At 39.0% G+C, this 23,775-nt stretch overlaps 1 protein-coding gene across 1 annotated transcript in view; it reads right to left on the reverse strand.

Moving 5' to 3' along the window:
• The window catches only part of LOC306821401 (ephrin type-A receptor 6-like), a 48,056-nt gene extending 26,855 nt beyond the window's left edge, over positions 1–21,201 (reverse strand). Inside the window, 6 exon segments of the mRNA XM_079339799.1 lie at positions 3,300–3,528; positions 3,648–3,809; positions 3,914–4,063; positions 4,561–4,689; positions 13,748–13,812; positions 20,617–21,201. Of these exon segments, the coding sequence (XP_079195925.1) occupies positions 3,300–3,528; positions 3,648–3,809; positions 3,914–4,063; positions 4,561–4,689; positions 13,748–13,812; positions 20,617–20,695 (814 nt within the window). The 5' untranslated portion in view covers positions 20,696–21,201.
• Between the last annotated feature and the right edge of the window lie 2,574 nt (positions 21,202–23,775).

A 23,775-nucleotide genomic window follows, 5' to 3' on the forward strand; every position in this document is an offset into this window, starting at 1 on the left:
AAATGCTCATAAAATATGTCACCTACTCTAGCTAAGAAAAAAAGAGATGTATGAGATTCACAAGTTGACCTTCAGAAAAGGGAGAAACTGCACATTTGCTGCAGTGTAACGACAACCCAGCTAAGAGATTTTGAGTTGTTTGGGTGTGCTGGAAGTTTTCTCTTGGCTTTATGTTGTCAGAAACAGATGGAGGCAGAGACTGTGTTTACCCTGGACTTTCAGCTTTGATATGCAGATGGGAAGTTCACAGAGAATGAGTGATGCTCTAGTCAGGCTGAGCTGCATTAGAGGCCACAGTAAACACACTCCTTTATGGACACAAGAGGGGCACAGTGGCTCGGATATACGACTCAGAGAATGTATCCATTCTCTGAGTATTTCCTTTTCCAATTTATTTGAATGCGAGGTCATATGTTTGAACTTGTCCTGCCTGATCTGTCTGCCTGTCTCGAGACCACACAGGTCAGAGGAAAGAAAGCTATATTTCTAACGACCTCTGACACCAAGGGGGCATGGGGCACAAAAAGAGAAAAGGGAAAACGGTCGATTTTGTTTCATTCAGAAACGGTTGATTAATTTGTTTACTGCTATTTCAACAGTGCAGTAAGAAGATGAACTAGTTTGTAACTTCGTAAAAAGTACAGCAGGTGGTAGGAACAAAAGTTTTCATTCAAGTGTTTTGTTGAATCAATAATATTTGAATAAAAATATTTTCTTTGGCACTGAGTGTAATCACCTATCCATCTGGTGGGCTCGTGCTCTTGTCTGCCTATCTATTGATGATATGATGATGACTGATTCAAAAGAGAATTCGATGCGACGTCTCTATTAGCTACTCCCACAATGCCCTGCGTTCTTTTGAATATGATGGCGTGACGAAAGGATGTGGAACAAATAGCATTAGGGCTATGATGTTTCCTTATCTAGGTCATGATATAACCAGCCTATCTCTGAGTAAGCCTCTTGTGGCTGACACCGAATGAAAGGAATGGAATAATAAAGCACTCGATTGAGATGTCAAAACAGTCTGGCAGAATGCTATTGGGGTAGAAAGCGGGGTTTGATAAGCGCTGATGCCTTTGTTTAGGCAGCTGGGAGGGAAAGATGGACGTGTTAGCGCAGAGCTCTGCTTCTATTCGGGAGCGTTGGGGTTTTCCCTATTCTCTCTCTCCCTCTCTCTCCCCCTCTCTCTCTCTCTCACACACACTTTCTCTCCCTCTTTTGCTCTTTCCCCATGCTGCCTCTCAGACAGCTTTGATCACAGTACCCTTTGAAGCAGTGTTCCAAAATGAAAACGAGGAGAAAGCAGAAGTCATCGCAAGTTCACGCCTAAACTTCCTGCAACTATACTTGCCAAGTGCACATCTTTATCACAGCACAAGCTCTGCAAGGCCCAATGGAAATTATTGATGAGCAAAAAATAATTGGCCATAAATCATTTAAACCATGAATTGCTGGCTACAAGGCCGTAATGTGTTTGTTGCTATTGATCACCTCTTCTATCCCAGTGTTAACGAGAGCTGCACAGCAGATCATCTGTGAAAGATTTTACCTGACATTTCTTCACTTAACTCCAAATCCTCCACAGCAAAACAGCTTCTTGCATATTGCCGTTGCCCAAAATAGTGCAACAGCGTATCATAGACAAGAGCATCTTTGAAGTACGAGCATTTTGGGAAATATGCATTCTTTCTTTTAAATTCAAAATGAAATCGACATTGTTTCATGTCAGTTTGTACGGGGTATAACACTGAGAAATGTTTGTATCTCAGATTAGTCATCGTTGTAATATTACCCTTGCAGATGCTGTCGTCTTCAGACACACATTATTTCCAATAATCTTGTGTGTTACTACTCAATGACTGTCCTATTCACAGAAAATGTAGCCTGCCTTCAGCTGACACTATTGCAGCTAGAGACAATCCAGAGAGGCAACCGCTATAAACTGAAGGATAGAGAAAGTATAGATGTAGGACATATATGAGGGACACCATGAGAGTGCTGCTCCTACACTGCTTGTCTCATCTGGAATCCCTCCTGACAGTCATCTGTGTTGTTTAACCACATCTTTGAGGTGATTGAAATCGGACAGGGAAAAAAAAAAGATAAATAAAAAACAGATAAAAGTACACTCAAGGAAAAAACAAAGCAGATATTACAGCCTGTCCTACGTATCAGCTGTGCTAATGACTGCTGGAGTTCTCTCTCTGTAATAAACTGAGTAACCATATCACCAAAGGGCCAACTGCATGAATTTCACCCCGACCAGCTGAGACATGTGGAGACTACGTCTGGAAAATGCAAGTACTGTAACACTTGAATTGTAATCATGCCGTGTGGCTCTATGTAGCACCTGCTTTAATTACATGAGTGAGTCTGTGTCTGGAAAACAGAGAAAGAGAGAAGGTTGGGGGAGTTTTAGATAATGATAGGTGCAGGCTAAATTAGCTGTGAAACTAACAAATGAAGGCAATTAGCGAGCTAGCCCCCTCTCTGTCAGCAGAGTCTAATTGAGAAACCAGGCCAACGACTACATGGAACAACAGTTGCTTTAACTTTATCTGTTTTTGCTGACAACGGGCCACATTTAGGTAGTGCTGATACGACTAATTAGAGAGGAGGCACCCAAAAAGGTTTTTACATTTGCTCAATGTATGAGTTATTTATCAAAGATGGCATTTGTTGCATTTATATACAACAGCAAGCATGATATGTATCAGATATTTAAAAAACTAGAGAAACACACGGCTTGATATTTGAAGAAATCCCCTTCCTATTTGCAACATGTAATTGAGAGAGTCAAGAGGCTTCTGGGAAAATGCAAAGGCAATGATCGTGAAATGTCAAGAAATTCTAATCTCTTCTTTTTCACATTGTTTAGAGAGGGATGGCTATAAGAGACATCAAGATAAATAAAGAGTATGAGAAGAGAGCAAATAGAAGGACTTGGAGGAGAAAAACTCAAGGGGCTTGTAAGTGGAGCATAAACAAAGCAGACAAGAGAGTGGAGAAGATGACGAGGGGAGGTGGAGCTGTGAAGAGATGGAGAGAGATGTGGATGGAGAGGATCAGACAAGGATGCAGGATCTTAGAGCGAGAGAAGGGAATTGCAGTTCTGTGAACTCAAAGTCCTGCAGATGACTGGAGAGGCCCAAGAGATCTGTTAATGTGATGCAATGCCCTCTCTTCTCTTCTCCCTGTTTTTCTTTGTATTGTTCCCTTCTCTTTGTATGCATTGTAGTTAAAGCATACAAACACATTCACATAGAAAAAAAAAAACATCCAAAACTACTTCTCACCCGGGCAAAAGCTGTCCATCTCCTCGTGTCCAATACTGCAGACGCAGCGGCCCAGTGGAACCAACCAGTCTCCATCAGCACCGCAGTACAGTTTGGGTGTGTCCCTCTCCTCTGCATTTTCCACACATGCACCCCTGACTTCCACCAGAGAGGAGGAGTCCAGGTGTGGTACTGTGTCTGGAAAGGCTGCCAGGTTCCTCAAAGTGGATGGGCAGCGTTTGTAAAAAACCTTATGGAGAAGAGAAGAAAACAACAGGAAACTGAAGTGCTGCCAGTCTTGTGAAAGAAAAAGACAAGGTCATGGCTGTAGCTCCAGGAAACAAGAGCCATAGCCCCTCTTTCACTGACCTTTACAGAAACAAGAGCGATACAAGCTCCCACATCCTGGAAGGCCAAGTAGAAACCCTTCTGTGTCACCGGCCCTACCTCCCTGACCTCAGTATTGAGGCGAAGAACCCGATCTCCAAGATCTGTTTGTGTGAAACTTTCATCTGCTGCTATAGTGTCCACCTGGCAAAAAAAACAACAAGGACTTAATATTCACCCATTTATTTCTTAGGGATTTTAAAACTGCAACATTGTTTTTTTTTCATGAAACATATCTAAAACCCTACCTTGGCATAGTCAGACGGCCTAAATCTTGTCTGTGCAGGCAGTGGGCCCTCCGTCTGCAGGTAGAAGAGATTGAAGGTTTCTTTGCAGGTACCAGACACCCAAGGAATGGAGTTGCAATCTCTGAGTGTGAAACGCAGCTCCACATATACCTAAGTCAGAGTATTCATAAATAATAAACACATGTAAGCTCATTATGCATTAAACATACAGGACTGTAAGCATTTTACAGCTGGCTCTCCATATTCCTTGACTGGAAATAAACTGGATTCTTTAATCCTACCAGCCTGCTATTCTTACACAGGTATTGTGGACAGTTTACATGTCAGGCTTTATGTACACAGGATATGAAGATGAATTAAGTGCAAGCAACAATTAAATCGCTGAATGCGTACAAAGTAACTCAAAGGGCAAAAAAAGATAGAATACTAGTACAAAAATCAGTGATACAAGGATTTTTGGTTCTTTACTGTACACCTGCTTTCCATTTTATTTCCTCCCCTGAACATGGGAGATTATGTTCCCTCCAGGTACTTTGATACTGTTGTGACCTTGAGTCAATGTCAGAACCAAGACTATTTCATTGATCACATTTTCAGGCCGAGGTTTCACAGTGTGACTGAGGAAGTGTTTCGGATGTGTTACACACCCTCTGTGCAGCCTGCCGCTGGATCCATCCTGACCGCAGCCAGTTGTTTTGGTTTGGCTCCATTACGTGGCAAACCTGAAAGGTGTGAATGGGTCTGTTCTGCTCATCCATCTCTGTGATGGCATCCCACTGTAAAAAAAAAAAAAGTTGAGAGTACAGATGGGTAAATTAGTGACATATGTCATGATGCAACAGAGGAATTAGCTTATAACAAAACTACTGAGAATAACAGATAGGGTTTGACCTCTTTCCTTAGAACATCAAACATTATAGAATCTCAATGTTTCTTTTGGACATAATATGTGTTTCATGGGTTTTCTAGGGGAAGCTGCTGTTGGTGATGGTCCATTATGTTGCATTTCAGTTTCAGAATCGGTTTAACCATTGTGTTGAGTCCTTTTCTTGATATGACAAAAGTTTTCTCATGATTTTGGGCAGACAAGTCTAGACCTTAGCTATATCCAACATGTCTCTACCAGTGGGCAAGTGCTCGCATCTACCATGACTGGTGGGTCAACAATGTAAACATGATCGAGGCGTAAATTGTGTTATTTGACTTAACTGATAGTTAAAAACACAAATGATGTGTTAAATGGTAAGATTGACTGACTGAGATTAGTAAACTGTTATTCAGTTATGTATACTGTAACAATTATGTTTGGTGATCAAAATGCATGCTTGATCTTATTCCAGAGCTGTTCCCTGAAAAGGTTAACATGTGATCCTTGTTTTGCATGTGTTGAAACTTAATTTCTATAGAAACATGATGTTAGAAAGACACCACATTTTCAAGCTGTTGCATCAGCCAGACCCTCTCATTTGTCTGCTCCGCTCTAACGGTGTGATGATCAGAGCTTCAAAAGCACTAACGCATATTGACAGAACTTCTTTCTCATAACTGCTGTCGCAATAAATGAGCAGCTGAGTTTGTGTCAGAAACACAGCTGGACATGTTGTTACATGTAATGGCTTAAGAACAGGGAAGACAGTATAAATTCTACTTAATGTCATATTTTTATCACTGTTACAAGTATGTAAATGTTAATTTGTGACAAAACTATACAGGTTAAGTTCGAAACTATTATGGTATAGAATAATTTCCCAGTTCTTACTAGAGTAGTCCCCTGTAACTTTCAGGGGTTCTTTAAAGTCAGGGAACTAAGGTTGTCGGGTTTTGCTTTAGCAGGAGTTGCATGCACAATGTGTTGATGTCCAGCATAGTTAGAAATTAAATGCTCTACATTTTCTTTTCACACTCTCACATATTCTTCTGAAAAAAACCAAGAGCTTTAGTGAGTGAAAGAACAGTTTGCTACTTTGTTGTCTGCAGCCTAGACAAATGTCTTCAGAAATAAAAACCTCCTAATCCAGTCTTTGCGATGACTTCAGCTTTCACATCGTCACCCTGCGTATCATCATCGAGCAGTCGATCGAATGGCAGTCCCCACTATATGCAACATTCGTGGAAAAATGGATATCCACACATTCGTCGACAGTGTGGATAGAGAGACCATCTGGAAGCTGAGGCGCCACTATGGGATTCCACAGAAACTGATTAACATCATCCGGATTCTGTACAAGAACTCCACCTGCCAAGTCATCCACAACAGGAAGTTAACCAACCCCTTCGAGATAAAAACCGGGGTGAGACAGGGATGTATATTGTCTCCAACAGTCTTTTTAATGGTCATCGACTGGATCATGAGAAAAACAACCATGACCAACAAAACAGGCATTCAGTGGACTCTATCAAAACATCTTGAAGACATCAGCCTCCTGTCCCATCAACATCAACACACAGTCGAAACTAACACAACTCTGTGAAGAGACAGCAAAGACCGGCCTAAAGATAAACAAGGCAAAGACGGAAAATATGCGAATTAACAATAACCAAGAATCTCCGATCCACCTACAGGGTGAGAACATTAAAGAAACTGACCACTTGACATATCTGGGTAGCATAGTCAGCAAAGGTGGCAGATCAGATCAGATCGGATCAGGAACTCAAAGGCTTAGTCCCTCCACAACAAGATCAGGATATTTAATACCAACGTCAAGGCGGTCCTCCTGTATGGATCCACGACATGGAGAGTGACCAACACCACCACCAACAAACTCCAGACCTTCACCAACGGGTGTCTAAGACACATCCTAAACATCAGATGGCCTGACAAAATAACAAACAACAACCCATGGAAGAGAGCAGACCAGAAGCCCATCAGCCAGGATGTGATGAAGAGAAAGTGGGGGTGGATTGGACACACCTTACGAAAAACAACATCACAAGGCAGGCACTGGAATCCACAAGGGAAAAGGAAAGTGGGGAGGACAAGACAGTAGAGAGTGAAGCAAAAAGAAACAGGACAAAAATGGACCCAGCTGAAGAAAACTGCCCAAAACAGAATCCACTGGAAGGGTGTTGTTGCTTCCCTATGCTCCACTTAGGAGTCTAAAGGAACAAGAAGAAGAATCAAGTCTTTTAAAGTGTAGTTTAATAGGATTTAGAAAAAAATGAGACAGCCTCATTTATAGAACAGGTGTGTTCATGGGGAGGGCATGACAAATAGGTGTCCCTATATAGAGATTGAACAATACATGTAGCACACCACAAACACAGCAAACTAAAAGTTACATTTATTGCCTCGCATGCCAACTATTTCAAAACTCCCATGGCGTAATTAGCTACGACGTTGCTAAGAGCGTTTTCAGGTGGCAATGTTGACCCACAGTGACAATAACGATGTATCCGAGCTGGAAATTAGAACCGACAGCAGAATTTATGTCCATCTTCCGCCATTGAAAGCATTGCTTTTTTAAAGAGTTTATCTGATGTACTTAATGTATAAACTAAACATAAAAAAAGAAACCAACTGTCAGTGAATTTCAGATTGAAACAATGCCATTATGAAACAGTGTGTGAAAAATCTCTTTAACATGAAAAGTTGTATCAGATGCCGACTTGAAGACTAGAACCCTCCTCCAAGATTGCAGACTGTTGTTTTTGGGTCTACACACTGGGGCAGGGAAGATGTCTAAAAGCAAAAGTGGCGAAACGGAAAGCACTCGGTGACTGCGTATTGATTTCCCCTCCCTACCATAATGGTACCTCCATTATTTAATTCTATATATGCAAAAGAGTTCAAGAGGGGAAAATCATCCAAAGCTGCTGTGTTGAATGAAGCACACATTCTGTTTTATATGTCGGACAGAGACCTAGTAAAGACGACAGACAGAACAGGTTGAGCCCAGACAACTGAGGTAGAGTGTTCTCAAATATAAATGATTAAATAACAGTTTAACCTTGACTGGAGTGTGCAAAAGCAATTAATCTTATATTAATTAGGCTATTTAAATTAGGTCTTTGTGACACCCTAGGGCTAAATGATTAATCAATCATAATCACTTCCTCTTTCATTTGGAACTCCAGCCAGCCAATAATGTTGGCTGTACACAGGCCGGTGTGACTTTAAGTGGACTCTGAGGTATTTTGTAATCTTGTCATATATCTGTTATATGCTGTTGAAAATGTTCAAGGTATACGAGTTGATTCAGTCTGTAGATAATCACACAACCACTTTCCTGAGTACAATCAAGCCATGTATGCTTTCCTAGATCAGCATTATAGAAATAAAAATAGGCTTAAGTAAGTAGATTAACTGCAAAGGTGGTTTATGCTTCAAATGTTTTTATAGAACAATGTAATATGTGATAACTGCCTCAATCCACTTGCTTTGAATCCTTAAAGGCAAGAGTCTTTAGCAATGGCAAAAGGTCTATTCACTGTGACTTTACACGCCCAGGTGTCCATATGAACGTTCAAACTGGTTTTGCTTACAGAAATCCTTCCTTCTGTTCAAAGCAGCTGTTAAAAGATCCATCTTCAATGCACTTTCAATCAAAGAAATGGGAAATACAATTCAGTCCGCTCTCTGTGCCAAAGCAACCTCTATATTTCAGCTGAAGCTGGAATGTTCTGCTTGAGTAAGACTTAATCAGCACATGTACTCCGAAGCCTTTTTACTACAAAATGTCCTCTTTGTGGTACAATCCCTCCACTGCTTCCATCTTTGTCTTGGCAAACTCAAGAAACAACAAAGACTGCAACTTTGGATCAAACCCACTTTTAAAAAAAAAAAAAACTCAGACTAGTGAAGTCCAATATAAGCTTCAAATAAACGTCAAAATGAATTAGACTGTTCTGTCCCCCATCATTCACAAAAGAAGCAGTTTGGGAATACATTTTTGTGTGTGGCCAAAATGACAAGCAAGAATGTTGACAGAAATCAAACGGTTTAATTATCCATATGCATATAAATATTGTTTTAAAACACATGTAAGAATCTAATCCCAGACTAAATGCTAACTTTTGATAGCTAGCATGCTTACTGTAGTAATGCTAGCATGTCAGTGTCTCTTAATTAAGTATTACACTGACAAGGACAGCTGAGGCTGGTGTGAATTTACTCTTTTCTTTAAAGTTATTTAGTCATAAAATTAAAGAAAAGCACAACTAATACAGCAATTATTCAAAGTCATAATGATAGGGAGCATAAATGTAAGTTAAAGCAGCTGTCCATAGCTTTAATTTTATAAATAAAGCTTCAAATGCTCGTGGAGTTGTATACCAGAGATTTAAGGAGCATGGTGGAAAATATATTTATATATTCTGTGTTCACTCTCCGTAAGTGAAAAGCAGTTTTGTGTTCTATATGACTGCAAGGCCTCTGCAGTGCTTTGCCACTTGCCTTTCAGCCTGTCATTTCTGAGATTCGTACGTGTGTAAAGAAGTGGAAATGTTGTGAAAGTCAAAGAAAAGAGTTTAAACTTCAAACATGACTCACACAAACTTGATATGAGTGCAGTTTCAACATATGGACTCAATATGCTGTAATTTCCGTGCCTTTCACACAAACCAGAGACAGAAACTCAGAATCTTTGAGAAAAGCGGGCTCTCTGGTTTGCATAAGATCAGCATTAAGTAAGTGAAGTTCCATTATGCAGACAAACAAGAGAAAATGGTAATTTGTCACTCTCTGTGCCTCTGTGTTCTAAAATGCCCCTTTGGGATGTGGCATGGTTCGGAGCAGAGAGAACAAATGCAAAGCCCAAGTTTGAAAGATGAGCTGAAGCCTACGCTCCCTGAGACAATCCGATATGCACCTACTAATCGCTCTCCCAATTAGCCTCAAGCTTAGCGCAACATAGCATTCAGAAAACATTTTTCGAGCTCAAGGTGTAAAACAGCTTCATATACTGCACTGTGACAAAACAATGGTAGACTTTGTAGAACTGGCCAGCCAAAACATGCAGTGTTGACTTGGTTTTTTTCAGGCTCATCCTGTTACTTAGTATACTGGGGAAAGAAAAAAAGAAAATATATTTGGACCTAATTGCAGAGCTTGGCATCATGACCCTTGAGTTGGTTAAAAATGTCCTCACTTAATCCAGAAAGCAATTAAAACACTTTGTATCAACACAATGACACTCACATTGCAATTACGCCAGCCCCTTTCACATGTCCTATTGACTCTAGCAAACCCAGATGCACTTTCCCCTGGTCAGAAGGGATTTTAACAAAGTTTGCAACAATTAATGACTGCTCTCTCTACATTCAGATGGTGATCTGAGGAACTGAAAATTTCACCATTATTGCTCAGTAGATGACCATTTATTTGAAGAGCCCCAGTCCCCCTTCAGACTTGAAGTGGACAGACAAATAGCAGATGCTCAATTGACATTAATTCCTTATGGCAGACACATTAATGCATTGGAGTGGGGCTGAGTGGACTGGTACTTGTGGCTGATGTACCGAGATGATAGTTCTGGTCTGCAGTATCCTTGAGAGTGAAAACCGCCATCTTGGCTGCAAGTCAGCAAACTTGAGAGAGTTGCTTGGCTATTCAACGCTAGTATTAATGTGAACTGGATTTTACTGCCTTACAAGGTTCAGGAAATCAAAAGTTTGGGTACCAGCTGCTTTGCAAACCTCTAAAACCTCTTCTTTATTGTGCGCAAAAAAATGTCTGGATATTTATTCTATGCAGGAATATCACTTTACTTTGTTTGGAAAATAATTTCCCATTTGCAATCAATGGTTGCTTATTTGGATGAAGAGATAAAAAAAAAAAATTCTAATTACCTACATTTATATTCTGAAAACCCAAAACAACTCTATCCTTCGTATTCAACATTTGAACTTTCTACCCTCAGTGTGATGTCAGAAGACAACATGAATATTAAAATGATGACTTGTGCAGAGATGTTCTGACATGGAAACTCAAGGTTAGATTCTCACTTTACTTTTAAAGACTTTTCTTTTCACCATGGCTCCTGGCAGTTTAAGGTCTGCACTCTGCTACATACAGGAATATCTGAAGTCTCTGAACTTAGTATAAAGTCATGACAGTTTTACATTGCTGAGATGAGGTTTAGATTAAACTTTTGCTGGCAGATAAGAGATTGTATTTAATCAGAAGGGCTACACATGCTAAGTACCCAGTTACAGTTAGTTAACTAGGCTTCAAAAAAGTAAACATTTATTGATTTAATGTATTCAATGTAATGCTTTCCGCTTTGATGATTGATTTCCGAATTTACGTCAAATTCTTTCATTTATACGTCAAACATACTGTAAGTCACCTTAAGAATGCACTGTGTTCCTCCATAAACAACTGTTCTTTATTCTATCGTTTCACCCCCTCGCCTACACATGGATGCTATGGGTCATTCAGCTATCTTCAATATCTGTGAAACTAATAAGAGAACTGTTAAAACAACAGAGCGAGAGAAAGGGAGGAAAAGATATGCATTTTAGAGGGACAATTGAATGCTAATGTGGTACTTTTAATGTAGAAGAACTTTCTTTTTGCCAAATTGTTGAACTATAGCATCTGATTTAAATAAATAACATTCTTATGCAGTGTACAACTATTAGTATTAATTGTGAATACAAGCTAAAATACATCTGAGCACTTACATTATCATTGGTATGGTTCTGACTCATAAGTGTCTAATCACAAAAGTGAAGGACAATGAACAAGGTGCAATTGCTGAAGGGAAACTACAGTATTCAATCAATAGCCAAGTTTACACTTGTGATAAAGCACAGTGTCTGTGCTGGAGAATGATCCAGTTGAACCCATTGTCATGGATTAGGACAACAAACCATAAACCACATAAAGAGTTGTCTTGGGTGCCCAGGATGGAAGTTGTTTCAGTGTTCAATCCAGTGTTTTTATCCTGTGGGACAGCCTCGTCATTAAATGGATAAACCCCCATGAAATACAAAAACGACCTGTGTCATTAGACAATCCTAACATGCAGAAAGTACAATTGGAGGAGGAATGTCATCTGAATAAGCAGCTACCTGTAGACTTTATGCAAGTGTCCATCATATGAGTCATACTTGGGTCTCTTGGACTAGAGATTGAAGCTTGTGAGATAATGGAGATGAAAGGTAAATATAAAACATCAATGATAATATAGATAATCAACACACTTACAATCAAATATTTAATTGAATACACTTAACAAACTAGCGTAACATTTATTTATGTGTGCTTTATATTTTATTCTTAAATAGGATTCTTAAGTTTAATCGATACGCTAGTGTCCAGCAGTAAGAGATTATCTTTACATTACATTGCACATTGTTTCATGTCACAAGGTGCTGAAAACAATAGGCTGTTTACACCCCCCCCACACACACACACACACACACACACACACACACATCCATTCATGGCAGAGACAGACCCTGTTGTATTAACAACAATGGCAAGAGGTGTGATATTTTGATTAAAACCAGACAATTTGTCATTGTCAGACTTAAGGGAAGAGAGAGACAGAGGTGTTATGAAAATATCGTTAAATCACTGTGGTTGTGATGAATTATTGATCTGATGTGAATCTGGGTGCAGGAGTTGCATTTTTTTCTCTCCAGCCAATTAATGGCGTTGTTGCTCCCAAAAGCAAAAAGCTGTTTCTGCTGTGTGCAAGAGAAGCTGTTTCAATATTGGTATTCAGCCCTGAAATATCTCACACATTTGTTTCTATTTATTGGTTTCGCTCCAAAGGATTTATTAGACTTTTAATAATAGCCTGAAAACACAAACAGTCCAGCAACAACTTCATGTCCCAATTCTGAGACACGGTCTTGGAAAAAAATGTGTATTGTTGTGATTTTTGCTCAGTCCCAGCTGAAATATTAGTAACATTGAATTGAAGAGCACTTTTTCTAACTATGTACAACATTGTATGTGAACATTAGATAGATATTCTATTTCAACTACACCGGTCTGAAGACTATCTCAATAACAACTACAAGAATTCTTACATTGACCACAAACTTAACCTAATTGATCCATTTTCTGATTACTTTTTTTTTTTTACTGACAGAGTTATCTCAGGTGAACAGGATTTAAAAAATCAGACACTTAAGCAAAGTAAATGTACCACTGTAAAAAATACTCTTTCAAAAGAAAAGTTAGTTAAAATAAAACATGCTCATTCTCCAGTCAAAAGTCCTTTGTATATTTTCATGTTATCATCACATCATTTTCAGGTGTTAAATCATTCAACTGTCAATTTAATATGTGTTACCAAAACCCCCCCAAAATATCTCCTGACTTTTTTCCAATAAAGCAGGTCGAGATTGTACTTTTTGTGACATTATTTACTGAGACTCAACATTAATGTGATGCAAGAAAGTGTAAGTTGTTATACACATAAGCAACATTATTTCGCCAGAACTTGTATCCAGCTCACTGTTCTATTGCTGTACTAAAACCAACCATGCTCCATTCACTTATTAGCTGCATGGCAGGTGAGAAACCTTTCATCTAAGCTATACTGTCACTGTTCTTTCAACATTATAAGAGCACCACCCCCACCCAAGTCAACCTTCTCTTGTGGGGGGGTGGGGGGGGGGGGGGGCATAGCTATTCACTACATGTACTTGGTGCTTGCCTTGTATTTGTGAAGTCAGAGCCTGGATGCCAGTCATCAGGACTGCACATACTCTGATTCAACTTCAAATAACTTTATTCATCCGTTAGAAACTTTAACCTTTGACACAAGGGTTCACTTTTTGACTGGCTGTATTCAATAAAGGTAAATCCATTGGAACTAAAAGGAAAAATGCTCAAAAGTAAATAATCCTGATTCAAGAATTGCTGATATCACTCACCCCATTAACAGGATATGTCTTCCAGTCCAGTTCTCCTAGCACTGTCGTAGTGTCCAACAGAACCACTGGAGGGAATGCAGGGTGAAAGAGAAAGTTATGTAAAATGGAAGAGGAAAGTTGAAAGAGTCAAAGAATGACAGTAGAAGCACAAAGAGTGAGAGGAGAGAGCAGAAAGGGGAAGCAAGAGTGTGAGAGAGGTTGGACAGTGAATTTAAAGAGAAGGGAAATGGAGGTGACAGAACAGGAAGAGAGAAGACAATAGTTATCAAGCTGTCAATGAGACGCTGACAAAGCTGCAAAGCTTTTATCAAATTCAACCACCTATGAAATAACAGCTCTTAGGGAAAGTCCGAGACAACACCAACACTAACAGTGATACGCCCCCCCGTCTAGGTAAAGTCTGGAAGATTAGTACTCTCCTTCTCAGAGGTCAGGAGTTTTCTTGGCTGCATGTCATCAAAAGAAAGGCCTGAGATGAATAAAGAGAAGACCAAATGTTTGTGGAAACTTATAACACTCATAATATTTACCAAAAAAATACGAGTTAAGTAAAAGAAAAAATAGTCCTTTTACAAACTGTATAAACAGTTCATGAATGTTAAAACCATTTCAGTAGCAACAATACATACAGTAGAGCAGTGTTAATTCCCCCCTTGAGCCAACAGAAATCATTCTTTAACTTTACAGCACACAGCCAGGTGTCACCATTAATTACTTCCATACTGGATGATTCTACACCTCACATTTTGGGTCCAGTTCCAATAATAAAATCAGTGCCAAATGCAGTTAGAAGTTGCTTTATATGTAGTGAGGTGATAATTAACCAGGCGGAGGTTTGGATGGTGGAGATGTAAGTGGCATCTCTTTCATACAGGAGACAAAAGTCTGCCTTCTTGTTAAAGAGCTTCAAACATACATATGGTGTTTCATATTCTGTAAACACAATAATTCCTGAAATATAACCTTTAAATTTCCATAGCAAGCCAAACACGATCTTTTCCAAGCTATACTCCAGTTGAAATGCAGAGATATTGTTGAGGGGAGGACTTAAAATATCACCCTAAGTGTATTGATGTGAAGAATCGCGTTTGCATTAAGGCAGTCTCGGAAGCTCCTGGCCATCGTTGTTTGATAGCCAGTAGGAATGATGGCGAACTTTTGAAGGTTTTTGTACAGCCAGATAGAAAGGACTTCTGTCAAATACTTCCTCCTTGTGTGTCTTCATCAACAGTCTGACCTGATAATTTGTTTGGTGTTGAGAACATGGTCCAAGAGCAGAAGCTTAATCGATGTTAGTTTACCGCTGATGGGTTCCAGGATGGCATCACAGCAGATTGTGTTCCGCCTCTTTCGCCCTTCACACAGACTGTTTTCTGCTAATGAACAATACTACTCAGACTGCCAACACAAAACCAGAACACTTATGATACCAAACGTCAGTCCCACTCCTACGACTACTGTATTTTTAATCAGAATCTATAAAAAGAGAATAGCATAAGGGAACATATGGTGCCTCATTACTAGGAAAATACTTAACCCCAGAGGGAAAATCACTACATGTCCTGATAGTAAGAAGTTGAGGTATATGACAAGATGGTGAAGCGTGATTGGATGCATGGATCTAATGATGCCTACATCAAACCTACTGGCATTTTTAAGAAGCTGTGTCCTTATACATGTCTGTCTTTAATTCAGACTCAAAAATACGATTAGACTTGTCAGGATTTCAGCATATGTCCTTTGTGATTGGTTGAGGTTCAATATTTGCCCTTACATGTTACACCAAGAACTTAAGCTGAAGCAGTATATATTAACCCATTACAGTTTGTGTCGTGTTTTCAGCATAATACTTTTTGTGTGGGCATGTTAGCATGTTCCGTCCTTTGTGAGTGTCCATGACCACAATGAGTTCATACAAGTGTAACAGTCTTGAGCTGTCTGCACTCTGGTCACGGCTCAAGCATGAAAAGGAGCCTTTATCTGGCTCTTGCTAAGCCCCTTAGGCCAATTTGATATGACGAATGTGCAATTTCCTTTGTCTCCTAACAGCCAGTTAATTACAATCTCTATCAATAAAGTACATTCCACTTCAGTGGCCGACATTATGACCAAAGAGTCACATCTTCAGGCGACCTGTCACTCCAGTGCACCGCAAATTTTGCCAAATCTGGATTATTAATGGGGTTGCTCCTATTTTCTTTGGAAGTAATTAGATAACCAGAGAAGATACACTTTGGTGAGACTAAATGAACCACTTCAGTATTTGCTAAGACTTCATTTAGCCTTGATCCCCTGCTGGTAATTAAGGGCTGAATTATAATAAGACGGCCTTGCCTCTGTTCAAAAGGAGGACATAGAGAAAGCAAGGGACCAAGAGAGACAGAAAGATATTGATTTTTGACGTTATTACAAAAACAATCTTTGATGATCACAAACAATGTTCCACATGTTGTTTGACGACAGGAAAACATTTCTTATTTGTCCACAGACTGTGTCCATCACGCACGCACAAATACAAATACAACACACATCAACATACATACACAGCAAAGTAGTCAGTGAAAATTTGTAACTCCCGCAACTATCTTAGCAGTATGGAAATAATAAATGACACGAGACCACTGTGCTGAATTTGATCCACATATTTTCTCATTCAGAGCACACACACATACACATGCTGCACACACATACAAAAGAGTATTTATCAGGAGGACAAATCACATTACTCTCGTCTGGGTATTGTGTCTGCAAGCATAATCATCAGCAACTGTCCCCTCTAAACTCTCCTCAACAAGAAAATGATCGTTTTGGAAAAAGGTGCAAATTATGTAGTTTTCAATAAAATGCAACAGTTTCTCTTGCAATATCTTTACCTGTGAATCTCTGTCCAATATCACTGTCAATCCTTTGTGACACTGACGGTAACAGTAGTTATTAGAATTAAGTCTCAAATCCTAAAATCATCTATTGTGTAAGTTAAAATGTCTTTCAAAGCTTATTGAAACACAAACAAATCTTGACGTGATAACTGCTGAAGAAAACTATATAAACTGTGCCTACTTTTGTTACTGTTAATGTAACAGTGTGATGAATGATGGCAGGAGTGTTATGTCCCACAAACATTTCTCTATGTACCAAATAAGAAATGATTATGATCCATTAAGTAAGTAAGGGCTGCTACTTCTCATAAAATATGTTTTCCTGTGATATGTTGGTATATCTGTATCCATCCTATACTTCCAAAAAAACCTATGTGTGTGCGTTTGTGTGTTTGTTTCTTTAGAAGGTTAAGACGGTGCTCTGTTGAAAACTGTTTTATCTCCAAGGTCCCCTGTGGAGTTTTTGACCTCTAGTAGTGCTATGGAGCTGTGTCTCTTTGCAGCAATGTACGTGCAAAGCCAGTGAAGAAAAAACCTAACCTAAGAAAAAAGGATGTAAACATTGCAATATTTGAAATATTTATACATTTGCAAATGGGTTATGTAAAAGGAGGTTAATTCAACAAAATTACTGAACCTAAAGGTTACAAATAATACATGTGGGTGAGTAGCATTGAAGATAAACTTGACTTCTGTTTGTTAATATGAAATTTAAAGGGCTTCATAATAAAGTAAATGTAGCGCATCATGTTGATAACTTTTTAGTGATCTAAATGGAAAAGTTTAACCTTCAGCATGAAGTAGTTTTATTCACACTTACAGTTCTCGGTGCAATATTTAGGGCCCTGCAAGGTCTTGTCTATACTATGATTGTCACAAAGGTGTAACGGGGGAATGAGGTGATCCCACCATCGGAGGAAGAGGTGTTACAGGAGCAAGATGGGAACTGGTGGAGCCAGCAGGGGAGGACAGTGCTGTGTGTGTTTGTGTGTGCGTGTGGAGCTCTAGCTGTTTCTCTACACGTCATGCACACAGGTGTGCATGATGTGAATTCACAGAGCTTTAACTGGCAAGTTTGAGGACATGTATACCAGGGATACTTCATTCTTATATGTATGAACATATATACATTGTCATTTTTTTTAAAGTTTACTATGTATGCATCTCCCTCCACTTCAAGGCTGTCACCACCACAGGCAGACAAGCATCCTGTGGGGAGTGCACACACTCACACACACACAATACACAGAAAATGAAGTGAAAGAGGCTTTGACATTTGGCTAGTGAAAGGGCTCCAGCCGTCTTTGAAAATGTGTATCCTGACCATTAAACATTCAGGAAGGAATATTAAACTGACCTCTGCAAATGTGCAAAGTGGAAGATGTCAAGAAGCGTTTACATTATGGCATCTATTTACCCATGTGACTTATGGGTACAACTGAGGGGAGATAACATCATCATGCCCGGTGTTTCTCATACATATTTCACTCTACACACTGCCCAAGTGACTGGAAATTAATTTTCAGGAGTGGGAAATTATTCTGATACATTTAGTGTCTGCCACTGGTCCTGTCTGCAAGAACTTCTCTTGGCACTGTATGGGCCAAAATCCGTATATATTTTAAACCATGAATATATGTTCTCATCACAGCCAACAGAGAGACAGAAATAGGTGACTGGAAAGCGGCGCTATAGTTGACAGAGAATGCCAGAGGCTGAAACGTAATATAACAATATGTGGTCCCTATAGCTGCGACCACATTTCTGTGCACTCAGAATTTGGAGCTGAAATCTAATGTCAGAGTTTCTTCCATAATTTGGATGATGCAGTTCCTGCATGTTTAGTGTGCTATAGCATGAAGAAACCATTGTATGACTTTTTTCACACTTTAAAGCAATGTTAATGTGTTTTTCATGTGTATTCATTGCAAAACTCTGTCTATAATGATGCGTCTAGAAGTATGTTTTCTGTACACAGGGGTCTGAATTATCAGCATGGGAAGTGTCTCTGGTATCCGTTTGTAGTCCAAGCTGTATTAACAAATTACGTATCAGCAGGAACAGTCTGTGTTATTGCAATGACATAATAGTTCCAATCAAACAATGATTTATTGATCTCTATGAGTATATTTGGATAAAGGTACAGAAGACAATCTTTAATAAATGAAACATTTCAACTTGAGACACAAATATGCTTAACACTGTTGCAGAGCCAATCAGCGTATAGATTTCCTGACTACCTGAAACGCATCAGAATTGATTGATCTGAACTCCATTTGACAAACAAGTGTTTTAAGAAGTGGTATTCTTCTCCTCTTGAGGAGAGAACCTGTAAAGGCTAAATGTTTTCTTTTTACAATACTGAATTATAATGTTTTTTTCATGTCATATAATTCCCATTAATGCAAGTAATCCAGAGAAAATCTGGTTATTTTTTCCAGCTCATACTGCTGAAATGAGATTGAAGCCATACAGCAGCTTATGATCATCTGTTGAACTGAACTGAGACTCAACAGATGGACAGGTGCTACTCCAGGATGTTATGGACCAAGAAATGAAGGCATTTATGTAGCAGATGTCAATGTTGTATGGTAAATAAAGTATTATCTGTAAATCCTTTAACCCTAACCACCAGCCTCACCAAAATTCTAGTGTCCATTCCCAGGTATAATGTAGACAGCATACCTCTGGGAATGGACCTATGAGACAACAATGGCCGATGGCTAACAAATGATCATGAAAGACTGAATATTTTGGTGTTTTGGTAGCTCTCAGCTAAAGTGAATAGAAATTATACTGTCAAACATTTTAAGACAGATCAAGCCAAAAAAAAGAATGCAAACCATTGCTATTTTTCAGGACAAAATGCATTCATAGTCTTGGTTAAACCAAGACTTGTTATGGCTAAAACATAAATGTGATCAATTAAGCCATTTTACATTTGTATGGAAACACTTAAAAAAGGAACCCAGCATGACAATTAATGCTAAAGATGGCATGTACTTGTACAGCATTACTGATAAGGAGGAGACATCAACAGTGAGCATTTCACTGACATCTTTTGGTTGACTCTTGGAGCTAAACAATTTCTGACAACAATCTGAAACTTCAAATGCATCTTACGTTTGTGTTCTTTTTCAAATTCAGAGCCAAATTCTTCTTTTAGGTGTGAAAACTAACTGCATGATTATCACTGCCATGTTCAATTTCCTGAGAAATTGTTGGCTTGGCAAACAAACTTGTTTTTTGCCTACAAGTTGAGACTGCACAGAGTTGTTACTGCATTGAGTGTTGAATCTTTTAAACAATCTAGGTTTAGGGCGAAATAATGATAAAATATACATTAATACTGAAACCATGGATGGTATCTCTTAGCTATCTCACATAGCCTCCTAACTTTTGCGTTCCTGTGTTTTCAAAAGTCATCAATCTGACATTTTATTCAGGCATGAAATTGACAGTAGTGAGATCAAACCACTTTATGTGTAAAAAAAAACAACCCAAAAACTAATCAGCTCAGCTGTAATTCAATTAGCCTGGTTAACGTATTTACAAAACGGCACCTATTCTCGAAAGGACGGTTGCGTAAGTTATGGGCATTACATTCCATAAATATTGTTACTGAATGATATGTTTAAAATATAAACGGATTTCAATCTTGTCGTGCTTTTACAGGTAAAGATGCGTGCTTTAAGAAAGTCTTGACTCTTATCTGGTCTTACTTGTGATATTCTGTGTATGTTCTTTGGTGGGAAATATCTGTTTTGATAGTTAGCGTGCTCTGAAAATGAATTACTCCATGAGGACAAAGTAAATTCAATTCAATAAGTTGCCTCTTTTGCATCTGCACGTGCAATCGTGTAACGTTGGGAGACTTATACATTTGGTGCATCCACCCAATAGGTCATAATTATTTCACGTGCAGACTGTGCTTTTATGAAATCAGGTTCCCTGAATGTGTTGTTTGCACGCGAATGTATGTATACACACCTTGGTTTGACGTCCCAGGGTCCGACAGGATACTTTCAAGCAAGAACAAAAACACACAGTATTTCCCAGAGGAGCGCATAGTTGAGTCAGAAACAAGAGCGCTCTGAACAAAACGCTGCACAGACTCCAAAATAGATCCTCAAGATGAACAGGTAAGGAGCTTTGATGAAAGAGGTGACTGACTTTGTCCCAGCATCCAGACTCAGAAGGTCACTCTCAGCTTGTTTTTCTTATTGAATTATTTTTTTCAGCTGAGCACCCCGAATCCCTCCATGTGGAGACCGACAGACAGGCAAAATCATCGAGCAGCCATTGCGCACAAAAACCCGGCGACTTCTTCAAGAATACATTTAAGGTGAAATAGTTGTGCAGAAATCTTTGAAACACGTACAGTTCGACGTCTGCAGATCCAGAAATGTACAATTGCTAACTTTCTCGATGTGTTAATGAGTCGAAAGTCAGTCTTGTTCTTTTTTACGTTTTAATTCCAAAAACGAGAGAAAAGCAAGGACAGAAAAGGGAAAACCCTGGACTTCCCGCCTCATTTTCAGCTTGTGCATCTCTCACTGTGACACTCTGTATCACTGCGTGCATCTCTCTCTCTCTCTCACTCTCTCTCTCTCTCTCTCTCTCTCTCTCTCTCTTCGGGATAGGAGGGATGCTCTGGCGCATTCAGAGGATCCTATCTATTTTCATACCTCAACCAGGGATTTTGCAGCCGAGCCCATGCGTGCAAGTCTAACTTACTCTTTTGTTATATTTCACCTCATGCCTTACTTTACATCTTGTAAAGCGCGGCTCATCAGCCACTATTGATTCCGGAGGGGGACGCAAGGGAGATGGAAGGAAATATGAGGCCATTATTAAACTCATGTATCACTCCCGTGCTGTGATGTGGGTTCTACCTGCATTGGATTATGTTGTAGGAATAGTAATGTGTCTGGGGCAGTTTCTATTTATGGTGTCAGGGGAGGACAGCAGGCAGACAAATAGGGTATAAATTGATATGAGGCATGCTGGGTAAGAGGTAACCACACACTTATATTCATTAACGTGCTCTTGTGTATCAGAAATTGCCTTTTTTAGTTAGTTTTTTAGACAAAATGAGACAATAATCTGTACATATTTACATTGCTCTTGTTGCTCAAGAGTTGCTCAATTCATAAAAAATACACGTTTAATTCTAAAATGTTTAAAAAAAAAACGTTTTTCACAGTGATGCATTTAATGTCATCAACATTAATAGCATCCTGACACAAATAGTTTCATCTGTGCTTCAAACACTTCCATCTGCACTGACTGCGGCCTGTTAGCTTTAATCTGTAACACAATAGAGGACAGGGCTGTTAATGGAAGTCCGCTGGGCGATGTATAATGACCCTGCTGGTCTCAGGAGTCCCCACTCAGCTGTTGGAGGATAAAGGTGCTGATTGAACTGATGGACCACATCAGTCACTCAGTGTCTATTTGAGTGATAGCTCAATAACTGCTTGAAGCATTGACATCAGTGCTGAAGAATTTAGGCAGGTCATAATAACCATGTGGCTCCTAATAAGGAACGCAAACTTTAGTTTGTATGGTTATATTATATTTATTGTCAGGCTGATAGTGTTGAAGTGGACAGTGGATGGAGATTTTACATTTCATTTACTTTTACATAGGTTTTCAAAAACAATTATCTTCTAAATCTTCTTCAATTATTTATTAAATGTAAAATAAAAAGCCCAACAAGCATTCATCTAAGTCAGGGGACCCAGTACACAAAGAATTTCCCTTTGTAATAGAAACAGCTCAACGTTTCACACAATTCATTGCAGTCAGCACTATTACGCTACATTTCAGCACCATGGACAGTTACACCAAACTGCTTTCCTTTTTATTTCCTTCCATGCATGTTGTGGTGCGTTGGTGTTCTTAAACATTCACCTTAATTTTGAGAATTAAGCAAAGTCTGCATGTAACATGAGCCTGGTTTTGCCCAAGCTTTCTGTCTCATAAAACTTTGCTAAATGTTGCTTATTGCTGTGCTCATGATGGATTAATGTTTGGTCTTTGTGATATAGCAATGAGAAAGATCTTTTTACCTGCTCTTTTGTCATATGAAATAACAGAGAGTTAAGTCTTTGGCCTGCTTTTGGTGAAGTGTCTCAAGATAACATTTGTTATGAATTAGTGCTATACAAATAAAGATTGATTGCTTGGTTGATAGTATAAGTCATATTGAATATCTACCTCTTTTCTTTTAATGTGTTCATATAAGTTTATTCTATCAAGATGATGTGTTATTGTCAAAGTTAGATTGCCATGTCAGAATACTGTTATATTAATCTTTTATATTTAATCATTTTGAATTATATGCAATGTAAACTTGAATTGAGTACATCCTATCCCAACTGCTCTCAAATGTATCCAAAGATTTATGGAAACGTCAGTGAGGAGTTTGCTTTCTGTTAACTGTTGGAAAGGTCATGGCTGATAGCATGCCACAAGGTTGGTGAGGCTATTGCCACAGTACATTTATTATGGGGTTGATAAGAATTTAACCTGGGGAAGCAGCCTTGACCAGAGGAGGGACTGCTCTGAGCTAAAAATGACAAACAGTTTCCTAAAACTAAAACTGTTAAATTGTTATTTTTGTGTTTGGTTTGATTTTGTCCTCTTCTATCTGTTGTTTGGAATTTTCAGGGCATTTGGCTACTGAACCTAATAGTTAGTAATTAAAAGTAATTAACTATCCCAACAGGGAAAGAACCTTTTAATTGCCAAAGAAAAAAATGTGCATGAATTTATGTCAAAGCATGGAGGGACTGGGTTGCTCCAAGATGGTGGCATGGTTGGATGCAGCTGCCCTTCCAGCTTTTGCTATTGCTTGTTGTTGATTCTGTAAATACTGTAATGTCTGTATGAAATAATGGGTCACAGCAGCAGTATGTAATAGTAACAGTAACTGCCGAGGGGCAGGCATGCACCAGCATTACATTGGACAATAGCTACTGACACAACAATGGCCAATTATCATCACGGTGTCTTATATTGTATTTACCCATGTATTTATTTTTACATACATGTTCAATATTCATATTCAGGTTCCTATTTGTTCGTACTCTGCACTATAACAATGTTTACATTTACCTGTTCACAACTCACATATCTGTAATC

The sequence above is a fragment of the Symphodus melops genome (genome assembly GCF_947650265.1).
Source record: "Symphodus melops genome assembly, chromosome: 3".
In the NCBI taxonomy this organism is placed as follows: Eukaryota; Metazoa; Chordata; class Actinopteri; order Labriformes; family Labridae; genus Symphodus; species Symphodus melops.